General features: G+C 57.3%; 6 protein-coding genes across 6 annotated transcripts; 3 read left to right on the top strand and 3 right to left on the bottom strand.

The window, feature by feature from the left end:
- Positions 1-449: 449 nt before the first annotated feature.
- Positions 450-1,340, top strand: BKCO1_1000268 (peptide methionine sulfoxide reductase; the record flags this gene model as incomplete). The annotated part of the gene is made up of 3 exons (XM_020269646.1): positions 450-469; positions 522-919; positions 976-1,340. The coding sequence occupies 3 exons, from the start codon at positions 450-452 to the stop codon at positions 1,338-1,340; spliced, it is 783 nt and encodes a 260-aa protein (XP_020135603.1).
- Positions 1,341-1,577: 237 nt separating this feature from the next.
- BKCO1_1000267 (uncharacterized protein) lies at positions 1,578-2,055 on the bottom strand (the record flags this gene model as incomplete). Its single annotated transcript, XM_020269645.1, has 2 exons — positions 1,578-1,911; positions 1,970-2,055. 2 exons carry the CDS (start codon positions 2,053-2,055, stop codon positions 1,578-1,580), a joined length of 420 nt encoding a protein of 139 aa, XP_020135599.1.
- Positions 2,056-3,573: 1,518 nt separating this feature from the next.
- On the bottom strand, positions 3,574-5,378 carry BKCO1_1000266 (amidase signature enzyme; the record flags this gene model as incomplete). Its single annotated transcript, XM_020269644.1, has 3 exons — positions 3,574-3,840; positions 3,899-4,407; positions 4,463-5,378. 3 exons carry the CDS (start codon positions 5,376-5,378, stop codon positions 3,574-3,576), a joined length of 1,692 nt encoding a protein of 563 aa, XP_020135598.1.
- Positions 5,379-6,680: 1,302 nt separating this feature from the next.
- On the top strand, positions 6,681-7,390 carry BKCO1_1000265 (uncharacterized protein; the record flags this gene model as incomplete). The annotated part of the gene is made up of 3 exons (XM_020269643.1): positions 6,681-6,851; positions 6,904-7,241; positions 7,300-7,390. The coding sequence occupies 3 exons, from the start codon at positions 6,681-6,683 to the stop codon at positions 7,388-7,390; spliced, it is 600 nt and encodes a 199-aa protein (XP_020135066.1).
- Positions 7,391-7,789: 399 nt separating this feature from the next.
- BKCO1_1000264 (major facilitator superfamily transporter) lies at positions 7,790-9,400 on the bottom strand (the record flags this gene model as incomplete). The annotated part of the gene is made up of 3 exons (XM_020269642.1): positions 7,790-8,534; positions 8,620-9,078; positions 9,132-9,400. 3 exons carry the CDS (start codon positions 9,398-9,400, stop codon positions 7,790-7,792), a joined length of 1,473 nt encoding a protein of 490 aa, XP_020135668.1.
- Positions 9,401-10,924: 1,524 nt separating this feature from the next.
- On the top strand, positions 10,925-12,870 carry BKCO1_1000263 (major facilitator superfamily transporter; the record flags this gene model as incomplete). Its single annotated transcript, XM_020269641.1, has 4 exons — positions 10,925-11,108; positions 11,159-11,321; positions 11,383-12,429; positions 12,489-12,870. The coding sequence occupies 4 exons, from the start codon at positions 10,925-10,927 to the stop codon at positions 12,868-12,870; spliced, it is 1,776 nt and encodes a 591-aa protein (XP_020135600.1).
- Positions 12,871-17,346: the final 4,476 nt, after the last annotated feature.

The raw sequence follows: 17,346 nt of genomic DNA, 5'->3' as shown, positions 1-17,346 counted from the left end.
CCTCTTACTTGTTGATGGATAGAAAAATACTCTGATAGGATCATATAGGGCAGTATGTTCGTCTAGTTGCTGGAACCTCAACTTTTCTGGCCCATTGGACAACAGGGTCACTTTTAGACGGGGTAGCCACGGTGCCGGGACGAAGATAAGTACACGGCGCCAGAGGGAGATGATCTGGGCAAAAGTTCGGCACTCTAGCTACCAGAGACAAAATTCAACAGGCATACGCGAGTTAAGCGCAAGGGAAGAGAAGATGGAAAGTGTTGATGTTTCTGCCTGGATTAGGAAGGTTGCATGAGTCATAGCAGTGGCTGCACCGCATGCAGCTGCAAATAAGAAAAGCCCGCCGCATCTTAGCGGAAACGGGTACACCGCCCCATTGCCCATCTACGTACTGCGAACGCTACCAGGAGGCTTGCGGAAGAGTCCAGACACCCGATCAATAATCAATGACGCAATCCCGAGCGGGGTGCGCTCATCGGAGGCGAATGACTCGCGTCAGCTTGGTGATAAAAAGGAAGCTCCCGCAGCCACTGCCACCTCGGCCCCGCGCCACAGCACTTCCTCATTTCTGGTCCTGAACCCTTCAAGCTGAACCGCTCCTACTTCCTCGCCGCCCTCGCCCTCGTTCTCGCCGTCCTGGGCGCCCACACCACCATGACTACCATGAGCAGCCTTTTCACGCGCTTCATGCGCCCATTCTCTTCCGGTCCGCTGCGCGCCGTCGAGAACGGCGCCACCGGCGTCGCTGGCGGAACCCATCAGAAGGCAACGATTGCGGCTGGCTGCTTCTGGGGGGTAGAGCACACATACCGCAAGTCTTTCGCGAGCAAGGGCCTCATCGACGCGCGTGTCGGATACATCGGTGGCGATTCGAAGAACCCTAGCTACAGGCAGGTCTGCGGAGGCGACACTGGCCGTAAGTGGCCCCAGGAGACGGGGAGAGCGATTGCTGACGCCGGTGCCTGAGGATAGATGCGGAAGCCCTGCAGGTCACCTTTGACCCGGAGAAGGTCTCGTACAGACAGCTCATCGAGTACTTTTATACCATCCACGACCCGACGCAGCTGAACCGACAAGGCCCCGATCGTGGCACACAATACCGTAGCGCCATCTTCTTCCACTCGCCCGAGCAAGAAGCCATCGCCAAGGATGTCACTGAACGTGCCAACAAGGAGTGGTGGGACGGCAAGATTGCCACGCAGCTTGTGCCTGCGGGTGATTGGTGGGACGCCGAAGCGTACCATCAACTCTATCTCGAGAACAACCCTGGTGGTTACGAGTGCCCCACGCACTTCATCCGGAAACTCCCGCCGTTGAGCCAGCCCGAGAGTTCCTGAGTGGGGCGAAGAAACCACGACCCTGTAAATACTTCAATGTCATGATACGCTATGTATATGGGTTCGAGTTTGTGGATATGAAGATCACTGATATTTCCAACGTCAAGCAGTAAAGTGTTTGATTCATACTGGACAAAATCATTCGGCTATCGTCATCGTCATCCATGCCCAATATCAACTTCGCGCTCAAGACGCACTACCAACTCCAAACGCTCGCCGGCTTCAAGGCAGACTGATTTACGAAGGAGGGAGGGTCTCAAAGGTGGTGGCGACCTCCTTCTCCCAGGCCAGCTTGGCCTTGCCGAAGATCTCGGCGGCGGGCTTGAAGTCCTTGCTCTCGTCCAGCAGGCCGGTGCGGAGGATGATCTTGTCGCCGAGAACTGTCTGGTGGTGGTAAGGGTGGGTGGTGCAGTTGGGGCAGTAGTAGCAGTGCACCGGCTTGCCCGACTCGCCGGTGTAGGTGTAGGCCTTGAGGTCGTCGCCGCCCGCGGTGAACTTGAGAGCGCTCTTGGGGACGATCTGGTTAAGGGTGAAGGCGCTGCCGGACAGGTACTTGCAGGTGTCGCAGTGGCTATGGCCATGTCAGTCCATTGGTAGTCTCGCGGAGAGGGACAGCGGTTGGCACGTACCAGAGGACGTGCGAGGCCTGGTCTTGCTCGAGGGTGACCTCCCACTTGGTCTGACCGCAGGCACAGTGTCCGTGGTAGGTAGTCATTGTGGTGGAATTGGCGGGGAAGGTTGACGGGTGAGAGCGACGGGTGAGAGTGACGGGTGTTGCGGAGATCAGCGGGGAGAGGAATTGGACTAGAGGACTGCAGCTTGAGGAGGGTCTTGAGCCGGTCTTAAATACGTAACACCGGGCGGAACCGCTCAGCAGAGACAGGCATTGCTTTGGCAGAGCTTCGCAGAAACTCGGCGTCGTGGATCCATCGACCCGCAGACGAGCGTCGATCGCTCGAGTCTTCCAAATACTGGCCTGGCCGCGTTCCTATGACGTTAGCGCGAGGAGGGGCAGCGCGCCGCACGGACCAGGAGGCGCGGGGTCGGCTTGCAGCGCTAGGTACGGAGCAGGTAGCTTGGCTGCTCCTTTCCTGACCACTGCGCGGCGGTGAAGTCAATTGATCTTGATGCGCGGGCTGCAAGCCGAAGAAACTCAGCTGCGAGGAGCCGCCGCCGTCGCAGCTCACAGCACGAGTTTCTGCAGTTCCTCGCAGTTCCCGCGTTGGTGCTGCCACGGCCAAGCGGCCAATCACAAACCATGCCAGCCAGGCCCCGCCGTGCTTCCCTACGCAGAAGCCACCACTGTGCCACCCTGCATCCGCCCTGCCCACTCGCCCATCCTCGCTCAAGCATCTGACCCACAAGCTTCCGGCAACCCACGGCTCCACATCCGACCCTCACTCCGCATACACGAATCGCTGGCCATGTCGATTCCAAATGACAGGCCGCTAGCTCTGCTGCTGACTACGTCGGAAATGCTCCCGGGCTGCCGCACATGGCGACTGTCGATGTTATTGTGTACTCGCTCAGGTGAAAGGATCGCTGGGCCTGTCCAGGCCATGGCCTTCTACTAAGCCTCTACTGCGAGCCCCTTGGCGGATGTCACATCTGAACGCATGCTTCACTCCCCAGATCGGTTTAGCGTTCCCGGCCACTCTCGCCTATCCACTAGCACCTCCTTCAACAAGCAATGATAAGGATGGGTCGCTGGACATGCTATTCTGAATCACGCAGGTTGGGGTCGTCACTCATTACAAATCTCCGCCGCCGAGAGCCCCCAACAATTGACGTCGCAAGCCTGGGCCTTTGCTTCGCCTCTTCTCACCAAGTCTGGGGTTTACAGTCGACTTGCCCAGCCCCCAAGCGACACATGGAGGACCCTCCTTCTTTCTGCTCCCAGTACCTTGCAAGTGCCGGCTTTGTCGCATACAGACGACGTCAGATCGCAGCTGTCCGGGTGGCTGCGAGAAGGGAAATGCCAGGCGTGCGTTTGGCCCCTGCATGTCATGGGTGTCGACGTCACATCTCGAACCTGCATTCATGTTGAGAAATGCAGTGCTCCGGCGACTTGGAATGGGGACCCTGCAATCGTCCACACTCGCAAACTCCGGACTCTTTACCCGGTACGTTTCAGCAACGACCCACCGTCTATCCAGCGCGATCCTAGTGATAAAAAGATGGGCAAAGGACAGGGATTACGTGATTGTCATCTATGATCAATTCTTTCCCTGGTCTATTCAACTTCCAACAACTGGTACTTCTGTCCATTCTTCTCCAAAACATCTTCTATTCTCTCCATGATAGCGAGGACCTTTTCCTCCTCGAGCCTTTGGCCAACAACCTGCACGCCAACAGGCAGGCCTTCCATCTTGACGGCGTCATAGTGAGTGTATGCGCCCTTCGCGATACCGTTGAGTTTCTTGAGATTAAACGAGGCAGGCAAGGCGTCAATGACGCGGTCGACGTGCGTGACGGGAATGATGCCGCAGGTGTAGTCAAGCTTGACAACCAAAAGTCAGTCCAGAGATCTTGGCCACTAGGGTTGTCCTCGGGCTTACCAAGTTAAACAAGAAAGTGTATCCGCAGCTGCTCACTGCCTCCTTCATTCCATCGTGAGGGACAGCAGGCGTGGCATTTGGGGCCGTCAACAGGATGTCCATCTTCGCCTCTTGTTCCCACCAGTCGTGCCACTTGGCTTTGTAGGCCTCTCGCTTCGATACCAGCTGCCAATGCTCATACGCACTCTTCTCATGCCAGCCAGAGAGAAGGTCCGCCCACATGGGATCCCGCTTGACGTACTTGACCCACAAGTAATGTAGGTACTTGAGCGGTCGGGGCAAATGCATGTAAAAGGCCATTTGGTCAGCACCGGCATCGTTCCATTCACCGGTGCGGAAGAAAGACAGGAAAGTGCGGCAGCCGTCAGAGTTGAGCAGGTGTGAAGCGATCTTCAGCGCCTCGTAGGGCGACGGCGGCGTCACGTCGAAAACGTCATGGCCTTCGGCGCGGAGTGCTGCAGCCGTCTGCTGCAGGGCACGAGCGCAGGCAGGACTGGGATCAACAACGCCTTACGAAGTGTCAGATGGAGCCGACTGAGCGCATCTACATTGAAGGTCACTCACCGTCAGTCCTCATCACTCCAACTCGGAGTCTCTTCTTCTCCAAGTACTCTGCGGTAACATCTTGCCGCCACTCAATGGGGTGCACGGTGTGATCATACTTCCAGGGCTTCATACGGATGAAGCTGGCGGTGAAGTAGTGCAGGTCATCGAGGGTGCGCGCCATGGGACTGAAGACGCTGGCAATGCCCTCCTGGCCGGGCATGCTAGTGTTCATGCCCATCTTTGGCCAGCGGCCGGTCGAACAGCGCAGCGAGTAGCAGCCAGAAAAGTGGGCGGGGGCTCTTACTGAACCCGCGACGTCGGAACCGATGCCAATGCGGCTGCCGCCGAAGGCAAGCAGAGCGGACTCTCCCCCCGTCGAGCCGCCGGGCGAGTATTTGTCGTTATGTGGGTTCGTAGTGCGGCCCCAGACATCATTAGTGGACTCGAAGGACAAGAGGGTGACGGGGAGGTTGGTCTTGACGAAGGGGATTGCACCAGCGTCCTTGAGGATACGGACCATGGTCCCATCTTTCTCGTAGGGTTTGCCCGTGTTGGACGAGTAGCCGACGCTGACATCAAAGCCGCCGACGGCAATGGAGTCCTTGAGGGAGATGGGGATGCCAGCGAGTGGGCCTTGGAGGTTGATCTCGCCCTTGTCGAGCCACCGCTCAGCCTCGGGAAACAGAATCTCGGTCAAGCAGTTCGTTTTGTGTTGCGCGGCCACTGCAACCTTGGCGTATGTGCGCAGGACGTCGACGGGATCGGTGACATGACCGTGGACTTCTTGCACGAGCGCCTGGATGGGCTTGCGCAGGATGGTGCGTTCGGCGGGCAGCAGTGGCGATTGGTACTCTGCTGGCAGGGTTGCGATCTTGGAGGCGCGCTCGGCCTGCTTGCGGCGGCTGGAGGTGGTGAGCAATGGGGCCGCGGACATGCAGGGGCACGGTCTGTGAGCTCTGCGGAAACGCGGGGAAAGCTCCGGGGAAGCTCGGGAGCAGCGACACGTACCAATCACGCCTGTGCTGGAAGTAGTCGAGAGGATACACCATCTTTGCGCACGCAGCTTGACAGGACACGAAACGGAGGGGGAGGAGAAGGCGGAGGAGCAGGAGCAGCTCGGACAGCAGACTGCATAGCCGTTCATGGCCGGGCCAGCAATCAGCGGGCACGCAGCTTATCGTCGGCTCTGTCGGTTGGACTCTCCCTTTACAGCCTAGGCGGGCGCGTGTCGTCCTCCGCCAGACGCGTCCCTGCGCAACCTGCTGACTTGTGGCCTCCAGTCCGCCAGTCCACCGGTCCTCCACGCTCTCGACCAGCGTGTCTGTGCCCGCTCGACTCGGCCGCCGCTCTGCCGATGGAAGCCTCACTTCGGCCCGGCGCCAGGCCAGCGGCAACCCGGGGGCGGCGCAGCACCCGGCCGGCGGCTACCACTGCCACCACCAGCCTGCAGCGTCCAGACCAGCTGCTGTGGGGCGTGACGCGATAGGGATCCTCGATTCACCCAGCGCATCCTCCACGCCTCATTGTCCATCAGTGGCTGGATCCCCCGCGGGATCTCCATCAGCGCGCCAGCGGGAGCGACTGTGAGACATCCGCCCGGACGCCGCAGCGGGTGCAGAATCATGTTTCTGAAGAAGGTGGCTGGGCGGCGGCAGATGCGACAGAGCCGCACGCGCGCGAGTGGCTGTCGTTGACTGCTGCTGGTGCCGGGTGGCCAGAGCGCCCTGCAGCTCAACAGCTCCTCTGCAAGGCCTGCCAGAATAGCCGCCCGCTCGGACTGCCTCGCCATTCGTCCGCCTTTCAACCTTCTCATCGACCATCGCTCATTGGGCCCGCCGGCGTCTGATCGGTTGCTTTTGAAACCGCCTGTTCTACAGACGATTCTCTCCACCTCGCAAGAATAGCAGTGGCCAGTGCGTCTTGAGCTCTGGGATGCCACCACCGCTGGCCGCACCCTTTGTATAAAAGATGCCCATGCTTCGCTGCTAATCCTACCTCTCCAGTCCAACATCCAACTGTCTCAGCAATCAGTCTCTTCATCCCTTTCCTACTTTTTGTCTGTTTCTCTATTTCATTCCGTCGGTCCTTCTGCTTGCATTCGGCCCAAAGTCGTTCCCTCCACACCCGCTATTCTTAATTGCTTTGAAAGCAGTCCGCCCTCTTCCAGGAGTCGATTTCCTGCATTTTTCTAGATCCACGTTTCCAGTTTCCTTCCAAATCCACCACCTCAGCCAAAATGCCTGTCCCCGCCTACGGTGCCGCTCCCCTCAGCAAGACCTTTGCTCTGGTCCGCATCCTGGAGGTCATCAGCATGATTATTATAGTCGGCGTCGCTGCCAACTTTGTCAACGACATCGTCTCAAGCGGCATCGAACCGCCAAAGGAGGTTGTTGGCACCCTCAGTGTTGTAAGTCCACCTTTGCCGCACTTCTCTGATTTCATCCTACTGACCACACCAGACCTGCATTGCCACGCTTTACTGTCTGATCAGCATTGCCTTCTTCTGGTCCGAGGCCTACCTGGGTCTCTTGGTCATGACCGCCGTCGACTTTCTCCTGCTCATTGCATTCATCGTTGTCGCCGTCTGCCTTGGCAAGCCCATCTCATTCCTCAACTGCTACGTCGTGCAAAGCACCTCCGAGTCCGTGACGGCTTCGAACGCCTACACCTACTACCAGTCGGTCAAGTCGAACCTGAACATCAGCGGCGCTGGCATGAACCTGGCTGCCTTCGCAGGTGCGACCAAGGCCAACTGCCTTGAGACAAAGGCCATCTGGGGTCTGAGCATCGTGCTCTGGTAAGTCTCGCCTTCTGGGCACTTCACTATGAAACAGGGACTGACGGTGCAAACACAGCATCCTTTTCACGACCTCCTCCATCCTACTCCCCACGCTCTTCATGAAGAACAAGAAGGCCAACGCTGCTCCTCCCAAGGCTGAGCCGTAAACGACTGATGACTTCTCTCACGCTCCAAAACTCCCTCAAGTCAACATTATTGTCGCAGCGCGACCACACACGCCTTTGAAACACCTGTCTCACTCAACAAGTTTGTCTGAGCCCTGCATCTTCCGGAGTCGAGCGCTTTGCATTATCAATGCTTTCATTTTCCTTACCTCGTTTCCGTCTGTTCTCTTTTGATCTTTTTTTTTCTTTCTTTTTTTTTGATTCGTCAACTGTCATCTGTTTCCAGCGCGCGCATTGACCGACATTGAATGTCCTAATGTAATGACTACTGCTACAAAAAATTTCGAAATAAAGGAGTTTCTAGTCTCTTTCTTGCTACTGGTATCGCGCGCTGCATGGATGTACTGACGCAAAGGCTATTGATTCGCTTACGCATATACTTCACTCACCCCCTTTCCTCCTCTTGTCCCGCGCGCACAGAAACGCAATCACCGGCACCAGCAACAACTGGCACACGACCGTCACCAGGACCGACACGAACCCCGCGGCGAAGCGGGGGGCGTCGACGGCGGGGAACTGCAGCAGCTGGCTCCAGGCGGCGACGGCCTGGCCGACGGCATTCATGCTGGCGGTGACGACGGCGCGCTCCTCGGCGTCGCCGGCCATGGCCACGGTGGCCCAGCCCATGGTCAGCGGGCTGACGGCGCCCTCGAAGCCGCAGACGACGAAGGCGGCGACGCGGCCCGTCTCGCCCACGTCCCACGCCACCAGCAGCGCGACGCTCGCCAGGACGGGCAGCGTCACCGCCACCATGGGGATCCAGAAGCGGCCGCCGAGCCGGTCCGCAGCGGCGCCGGCGCAGAGGGCGGCGACGACGGAGAGGGCGGTCGCGAGCGTCGGCAGCGTGTTGACGCGGGAGACGGAGTAGATGGCGGGGGATTTGGCTTTGAGGTAGAGGCTGAAGGGCGTCGAGTAGGGTTGGAAGTTTTGGTCCATGAGTGTCCACTGTAGCACGAAGAGGTACCAGTGCCACCGCCCGAAGACGCGCGCGAAGATGTCGCGCGAGACGTGCAGTTGCGGTGGTGCAGTCAGCTTGGCGAGACGCCGCTGGGAGAAGGTGTGTTCCTGCGGCGTGAGGAGACGGGGTTTGGCGCGCGAGGGGACGTCAGGGAAGATGAAGAAGCCGCTGGGGAGGAGGGAGGGAAGATGGTCGTCAGTGTCGTTACGATGTAGCACGATTTAGTTGCCTGTAGAAAGACGGGAGGACCTACAGTAGGGAGATTGGAAGGGTGATTATTGCGTCGACGATGAACAGCCAGCGCCAGCCGGACAGCCCATGGGCGCCGTTTAGGTTGGTGTAGGCGGCGGCCTGCAGGTACCCGGCGAACATGGTGCCCAAGGGGCTTGCGATGAAGAATAAAGCTACTCGTCGGCCCACTTCCCTAGGCTTATACCACGATCCAATGACGTAGATGACGCCTGTGAAGCTGCAGCTCTCGAACAGGCCGACGAGGAAGCGCATGGCATATACTGTTTCAACGTTCTGAGCCCAGGCCAGGCCGAATGTTGCAAACCCCCATCCAATCTCGAGAACGGGCAGGACAATGTTGACAGGATGGCGAGTAAGGTAGTAACATGCGGGGATCATGGAGGTACAATAAGAAGCCCAGAACACAATTGTGATGTAGTTGAGTTGGTTGCCGTGAAGGTGGAGGTCTTCCTTCATTCCCCTGCGAGCCAATCATCAGCACGTTGGATACAATGGTCGTGTGCAAAGACTCACGAGACATAAGCATTTGTGATTGACTGCTGGTCCAGGTACTTGGTGAAGAAGGAAAGGCACCCGAAAATGAGAATCATCAGATCGAGCTTCAGCACAAGCCTTTTCTCCAGACTCGGCATGGCTTTGGAATACCAATGGATCCAAGTCATGAAGCGGATCCACGGCCCTTCCCTCTCGTCACCCGCATATTGCTCCTTTTTTGAGCTGGGAGTTGGGACTGGATCTTCCAGCACAGTCTGGGATGCGTGCTTCTCTGGATCAGTATTCATTGTGGCGGTCTCCCGATGGCCAGTGGTTCGCTAGCGGCACTGGTAACGAGACGGTAGAAGCGACCTGTTCTTGTAGGTTGTAGATGTAGCCCATGCTTTTTGGTGGAGAAACCGTCGAGGTTGCGGTCGAGAGTAGGATTTCGCATCACATCATCCTGACCCCACTTGGGCTCATCGAGTCGCAAGCACACGTCAAGCACATCAGCATGCTCTTTAAAGGCGACTTCCCACATGCTGACATTCGCCTGCCGGTCGCCTTGCCAAATGAGGCCCAAGCCCGTACCATGCGCCAGTAGCTCATAACAAGTCGCAGTCGGCCACCTACCATGCGGGCGGTTTAAGCAAGTATACCGACACATGTAGTTGTGGGTTTCGGCATTTCTGGAGGTGGATATTCATCTTGGATGAACGGCGTCGGTGCTTGCGGAGGTGGACAAGTAATGTCCGGGGTCAGATGTTTCGAAATGCGGCCAAGTGTTGACGACGGCTGAGTCTGATGCTGGTGGCCATGCAAGGTGAACCGGCGCGGCAGTACCCAGTGCTGCAGCATCTGAGCATCAACATGCGTTGGGGGCGAGCCAGAAGCGGTAACAGAGACGAGGCCGACGATCTAAGCCCGCTTCAGGCTTATCAACGGGCTGGCCAGGAGCGAATAACGGCGCGAGGAGCCGGCAACGGTGGTTGAGGTCCCTTGTTGACCACCGGCCAATCGATAAGGGCCTGGCCAGCCCAACACGTGAAGGCGAGCATGTCTTGCCGTCTGGCCCTGTCCCGACGCACCTGCGTCGTCCGTTATCTCGTCGAGGCTCGGGCTCGGGCGGCGGCGGCGGCATGGCGGCGCAGAGGGCGGCGCGGTGGGCGGCACGAGAAGGGTCGACGGTGGTGACCGCCGACGGCCGGGGCTGGCTGGTGCAGGTACGAAAAAATGAGCGTCGTGCTTGTGATCTGGGACCTGGCGCGATGCAGGGCTCCGCTAAAAATTCTCCACCGTTGCCGGCTGCAGTCCAAGCTCCTTGCCGCATTCGGCATGGGCGTCGGTCTCGGCTGCAAATCAGGCGGCTGCGACGCGCACCCGAACCAGCACCCCAGCCTTCAGCCGCGCCCCTCCATCGGATGCGTCGTGCGTGAAGAGATAATTTTTCGCCCGTTTGGCCCGCCGCCCGCCGTCTATATGTCGTGCCTCTCCCACCAGACTCCACCGCCCTCCCCCCGCCAGGATCGCTGTCGTCATTCGCCATTCGTCATTCGTCATTCGCGAATCGCCAGTCGCCAATCGCCAATCGTCCTGACGTTGCCAGTCTACCCCAGCTTTGTGCGCCAGCCGCCGGCGGCCCCGCCTCGTCACCAGACCTCTGCTAGCTGCCAGTCCGCCCCGCCAATCCGCTGGGCCCCGAACCCGAAGCTGATCTCTGACGTCTTGAATCGCGACCGCCACCTGATCCCCTCAACCTGCGCCTTGGCCCTTCGTGGCTGCCTTCTCCCCGCCCTCCCTCAACCAACCGCCGCACTCACCACTCGCCCATCATGGCTATGATACAGCGCGTCTCGTCAATGGACGCCATACATACCTGGAGAAGCCGGTCTGTCTCGCCCTCTGGCAGTGAGCGCCGCAAGCTCAGTTTCAATCCAGTCCAAGCAGGCGCATGGGGCCCCGCTGCCCAGGAGGAGCTGCTTCCTGCCTTTGAGGTGTCCAAGGCTAAGCGCATATGTAAGTCCGCTGCTGTGAGCCGCCGGCAATGGAGCTGACCGCTGCCGTAGTCCAGGTTTTCGCCGCCGTCGTTTATTGTTTGCTGGCCGCCGGTATTGTCTTTGGCTATGCTGCAATCAAGCCAGTCTTGATCGCCCAGGGTGTATACAGAGATCGCTGTACCGATCTTGAACTGGAAAACGGTGCGAGGGTGTGCTATGAACAGGAGCTGAGGTACGTGACGCTATTCCGGATGCGCGGCTCGTCAACGTCGTGCGATGCTAACGTGTAACAGGCTCAACTTTATGTTCACTGTGGCCGCTGTCTCGACCAACGTCTGCGCTCTTCCCGTCGGCACTGTCCTCGACCGCTTCGGCCCCCGCGTCAGCGGTCTGATCGGAGTCGTTTTTCTAACGCTCGGCGCTCTTTTCTTCGCCTTTGCTGGAGACCTTTCCTTCGATGGATATATTCCCGGATATCTTTTCATGGCCTTGGGCGGCCCGTTTGTCTTTATCTCTTCATTCCAGCTCAGCAACACCTTCCCCCGCTACTCGGGCCTCATTCTGGCCTTGCTCACAGGCGCCTTCGACACCTCGTCGGCCCTCTTTCTTTTCTACAGGCTGCTGTACCAGGCCACTGGTGGCGACCTCACCCTCAAAAAGTTCTTCCTGGTTTACCTGGCCGTGCCTGTATATATCTTTATTGTACAGATGACCCTCATGCCCAGCAAGTCTTATGAGACCGTGGGAGAACTTGCCAGCCGCGCCGAAGATGCAGCGACTGACTACCATGACTCGGACGAAGATATCCAGGAGGAATCCATCATTCAACGGCTGCGCAACGATCGACGCGCTCGCCGGGAGAGCCTTGCCAGCGAGATCACCGCGCTGTTGGATGGAAAGGACGCCACAGCGCGGGCCGAAGAGCAAGAGAAGAAGAAAGAAAACAGCGGTGTTTGGGGAGCGCTCCACGGAAAGACGGCCGCGCAGCAAATCCTGACTCCTTGGTTCATTCTCATCACGCTCTTTACCGTCGTCCAGATGACCCGCATCAACTACTTTGTCGCAACCATTCGATCGCAGTACGAGTATCTGTTAGGAGACTATCACGCAGCCGTGAAGGTCAATTCTTTCTTCGATGTCGCATTACCCCTTGGTGGTGTCATCAGCGTCCCCTTCATCGGACTTGTGCTCGACAACACCAGCACACCTTTCGTGCTAGCCCTCCTAGTGGCCTTCGCAACCACCACTGGTATTCTCGGAGTGATCCCTCAACTATGGGCGGCATACGCCAACATCTGTCTCTTCGTGGTGTATCGCCCGTTTTATTACACCGCAGTCTCGTAAGTATTCTCCCTCCCGGCCAGAGCATATGTAGCTGAAAACTGACCTATATCTATAGAGACTATGCCGCCAAAGTGTTTGGCTTCGCCACCTTTGGAAAAGTGTATGGTTTGATCATTTGCCTGGCCGGCCTCCTGAATTTCCTCCAGTCCGGTCTTGATGCACTGACCCACCGCGTCTTCCACAACAACCCGGTTCCCGTGAACATTATCCTGCTGGGGGTTGCATTCTTTATTGGCCTCGCTCTTGTAACATTTGTCACCTGGAAAAGCAGGTTGATAAACCGCGAGCGTGTCGAGGAGGACGCCGAAGACGCACGAGAGGTCCTTATGCCCGGCGCTGAAATGGGCTTCGAGAGCATGGATCATGCAAATGGTATCCATGATGGGGATGGAGGAAGCCCTCGTCAAGGTAGAGCCCACTATGGAACCTTGGACTGAGGTGTGTAAGAAACCGAGGGAGCCGAGGCACACAAGGGGATGGGTTTGGGTGAGTACAAAAGGGAGATTGAACAAAATTGGCAGCCAGTCCGCATTTTTGGCGTACGCGCGCTACATCCTTTGCTTCATTGCGATTCAAGCTGTAGAAGTCTCGTACGGTGCGGCATGGCGTTGGCACTTGCTTTTTTTCATCTGTTTTGCAGGTTTTCGACGTAGCATGTTTTCATTATACTCGAGTCTATTCCGTTTATAACTCCATTCATCGTAGTCCACTCAAAACTGTAAAGGTACTGGAATCCAATAATCTGAGCAAAGAGTGTATACTTGTTCCTAATAAAGATGCTTGACTCTACCAACCTCATGAGCAAATATCGCAATGCAGCACCCTATGCTTTTGTGAAACAGATCAGCCGATCCAGACTTAACCCGACGACTTGCGTTGTCCTTGGCCGAGAGAAAAAAACCACTCTGGTAGCTGTTGACTGCATGCTTAGGAGTTATGAGGTGCGATGAAGACTACATAATATGTTTCTCTGGTTCGAGTATTCCAGATGTTTACATCAGGGACTTTCGCTAAGTGTCTGAATAAAAATTGCAATATTGATTACTATACGGTCCGTACTTGGGTTATAAGAGATGGGTTATTCCGTCAGATGTTGATAACATATACATTATTGGGTACCGGAGGATTGTGCACATGTTTAGAATACTCTTCCGGTTAAGTGGCCGTCGACGGCCACCAGCTGCGAGCATCTACTAGATTCATGATAATCTTTTTGTTTCAGAGTTGGGAGATTTACTACACTACTCTTTAAGCCCAGCCGAATGTAATTAACAAACCATGAACAGCCCTTTCCGTAGCCAGCGAATCACTTTACCTAGACTAAACGATGCCGGTTTCGCATCAACAAAAACTCTTTTAAAGAAAAAAAAAATAGAGACTGACCTCATCCGAGTAGCAATGTCAGTAAGAGTATGTGATGCGCTGGCAATTACTTTATCTGGAGTTTCGCGGCACGTACTTAGAACGCTTCTGCGCAATAAGCTTACCATATCGATCATTCCTTTCATATTCCCCCATCGACTACACTTCTTACGCTTTCATTGCTTGTTGAAGCTTGCAGTAAATCACGTTGGTTGTCTGAATTCCAATTTTGCTTTCCGTTTCTAGGAGTAAATACGTCATAGCAAATTGATTTTTTTTTTGACTTGCAAGTTGAAGATCTCCCAGTGGGCGTGTCAAATATATTTTCGTACATGAAAAAAAATCACTCATATAGTCGGAGGTGTATGGACAAATGTCGTTCTTGGTTGGCTTCAATATCACAGCGTCTGCATCAAGTGTTCCACCCGGGACGAGAGTTGCTGTATGACCACAAAAGGAGAAATCCGGCCCGTTGCTGTTGTATCACATCAGGGCACGGGGAAGACAGCTCCGTCAGCAAGACTGACGCAGCGACGAATGGCTTCTATGGACAGTATTGGCGTGCGTGCTCCTGCGTGCATGCAATGAGAAGAGCTGGATGTGGGCAAATATGAGATCGGAAGAGAAAGCCGAAGCCAATGAAGCTGAGAAGCTGTGCTTTCAGGCAGATTGCCGGGCGCACGACACATTCATAGCCACCTAGCGGTGGATAGGCATCGATCTTCCAATATGGAGTGAGTGCCAGCAGTCCGTTGAGGTATTTTTTATTATCTTGGTCAGGAAAAAGCCATGACTGCCCGGCGGGACCATGGCGCTGGATCGCGCCAAAGTGTCTCGCGAGCAGAGAGATGGGGCAAGCCCCGCAGCGGCAGCATCCTTGTGTTGCGAGGGCGTTTGTTTGTGGACAGTGAATGTGCTGCCCTTCGATCCCTGCTGCTTCAAGAGACAGTGAGGGCGAGGTTGCATGGCTCCACTGCGCCAACGTTCCAAGCCGCAGCACCGGAACGGGGGCACGAGGGCTGGGTCGGGCAGAAGTGCAAATGGCGCGTGATGGAGGGGCAGGAAAAATGTGCCGCGCTTCTGATTTCCAAGCCAGGAGGTCTAGCTTGGGCGTATCATGCAATAATACCCTCATTAAGATCGGGCACGGATTCTGTCGGTGGCAACTCGTCATTCACGTAGACGGTATTGGCCGACACCGGGCCGTTGTGAGCGTGACGTCCTTGTGCGTTCACACGAGTCGGGATGCTACGGATCCCAAAGGCAGGTGTCAGACGGACTGACTGGGTTGTGCACGCCGCGAAGCCTGTGCTGCCACCTTTGTTTCGAAGCTGGCGGGAACACTTCGCCCAAACAGACGTTTTCCGCATCTCGGCCGGCGCCGGTACACCTGTGAGAGAGGGGCACAGGCCGGGCTGGGTGGACGCTGGCGCTGGGACGGGCAGTTCATCCAGCAAGTGGTGTCCCCACTTCCAGCAAGTCCCACCGCGCCTGTAGAGCCCTCGACACACCCCCAAAAACCTGTTGGTCCACAGATAATTTCAGACGTCTGCATATCCAGCTCTCTCTCGAGTCATCCCAAAATGCTCGCCGAGCTGGCACGGACTGGGCTTCCCCAAGTCATTGTTGGCCGTGATTCCGGCGCAGCACCGACGGCGACGAGCATGAGCGGGCACACGGGGGCCTGACATACCCAAAGGAGGAGAGCACCTTCGTGTCTCGGCAGTTGGCGGAAGGCTCGAGGAATACCGGAGTAGTGGGACGCTTCCGGATTGAGATATGCGAGGGAATAGTGGCCGTTGCAGGCGAATTCAATGCCATGGCAGTCTCTCTGCATGAGGGCGCTGACCGTTGGGCGTCCCGACACAGTCAACGCTGATTTCTCCAAGGGCACTTGAGATGATGGTCGTCGACTAGAGTCTACGGCCACGGCCACGGCCACGGCCACGGCCACGGTGGCAGCTACAGATATCAAAGCGCGTCAATGTTCGATGCCTGTCACAGCAAGTGGGCAGCGAGAAGGACTCATATACTGGGTTTCCCGAGACACCGACTCTCCCGCAACGCTATAAAGGGGACTATATATGGCAAGCCAACGGTGTTTCGCTACCGTCACCGGTCAGGGATTTTCCTCAATGCCTGGGAGCAGACTCCAGGGAGCAGTCTGTGCGGCGACGGACAACAACTATAACCACCGTGTCAAAAAGGGCTGGAATACGGGAAATGGCGCCAACGACGGTGCATGCAGGAGCGGCGGCGGGCGTATACGCTGTCTGCTGGGCTGCTGCTTTGATTCCACGCGGGATTGAGCCGAGGAGTAGCGGTGGAGCAGCGAAGACAGGTGTATAGCACGTGCAACTATGCCGTCCCGCCGTCTTAACAAAGGTCAAGAAGTGTAATGGCGCGCAGGCTGACGACGGCCACCACCAATCAGGCGACAGGCCGTCTTAACAGCCACGTTATGTGCGGGTGTGGTTGGCCCGCACGAGTCGACAGCAAGACCTGACCGGTTTGTTGGATATACGTTGGGGACGGTATAAGGGAGGCGAAACGGAGGCTTCAAATAGGCGGAGCGCCGCCCGAGGCGTCGTGGACTCGTTGTTTTCCTCGAGCACACCACGCCGGAGCGAGACGAGATGGAGACTGGATGGATGGAGCACGAGAGACCGACCACCCACCTCGACGACGCCTCTCTCCGGGTCCCTTCGCCGCCGCCGTCCCAGCACGTCCCGCTCGGAAAGCCTCACCGGTGCGGACTGACAAGGCGAGAGCTCTGCGTCACATGCGGCGGCCACAGGCAGCAAAGGTGAGATTGCAGGGGCCGGAGGCCGACTGTGACGACAGCACAGCTCTTGCGCTCATCTCGTCTCAGCCGAGTCGGATGCCACTGGGTGAGTCGGGGAGAGTCGGGCGGGCGGGCAGGCGGGCAGGCGGGCAGGCGGCAGGTGGCAGGTGGCAGCTGGGCAGGCGACGACGATGCGAGGAACGGGCGGCGTTCGCGTCGTGCAACAACCAACCTGAACACCAAAACCAAAATCTCCGACGCCAAGCACCTTGCCCTCTCCACCACCACCCCGCCCGTCGTCCGTTTCGAGCGCCCCCAGCGCCCCCAGCGCGCCTGTTCCCGGCTCTTGGGTCCTGTGGCGGTGAGCCCGCTGCCCTGCTTTGCCCTGCTTTGCCCTGCTCTGCCTTGCTCTGCCCACGGGATTTCGATCGGCCAATGCTGCTCCGCTCTCAGCCTGCCTCGCCCGCCCTTCTGGAAGTTCGCCCTCACCGCTCACTCGCACGTCCCGGCAGCACCGCCGTTCTGATGGCTCCGCGCCCGCCGCCTCAGCCCTAAACACCAATGAGGGGGATTGCCAGCGAGAAGCGTCATGGGCGATTGGCTGCGCCCTGGGTGATCACAGCCCTGTGGAGGATGTGAACCTGGATGCTCGCACCGGAGATCTGCTGGAAATGACGGTGATCGCACTCGACCAATCTAATGAGTCACTGTGCTGCCCATCTCTGCCACAGCAAACAGCAAACCCCCGCCATCAGGAGAGCCTCCA

The sequence above is a fragment of the Diplodia corticola genome, assembly GCF_001883845.1.
Source record: "Diplodia corticola strain CBS 112549 chromosome Unknown scaffold1, whole genome shotgun sequence".
Taxonomy (NCBI): Eukaryota; Fungi; Ascomycota; class Dothideomycetes; order Botryosphaeriales; family Botryosphaeriaceae; genus Diplodia; species Diplodia corticola.
The sequence above is the reverse complement of the archived record's forward strand: the minus strand, read 5'-3'. Positions and strand labels throughout refer to the sequence as shown.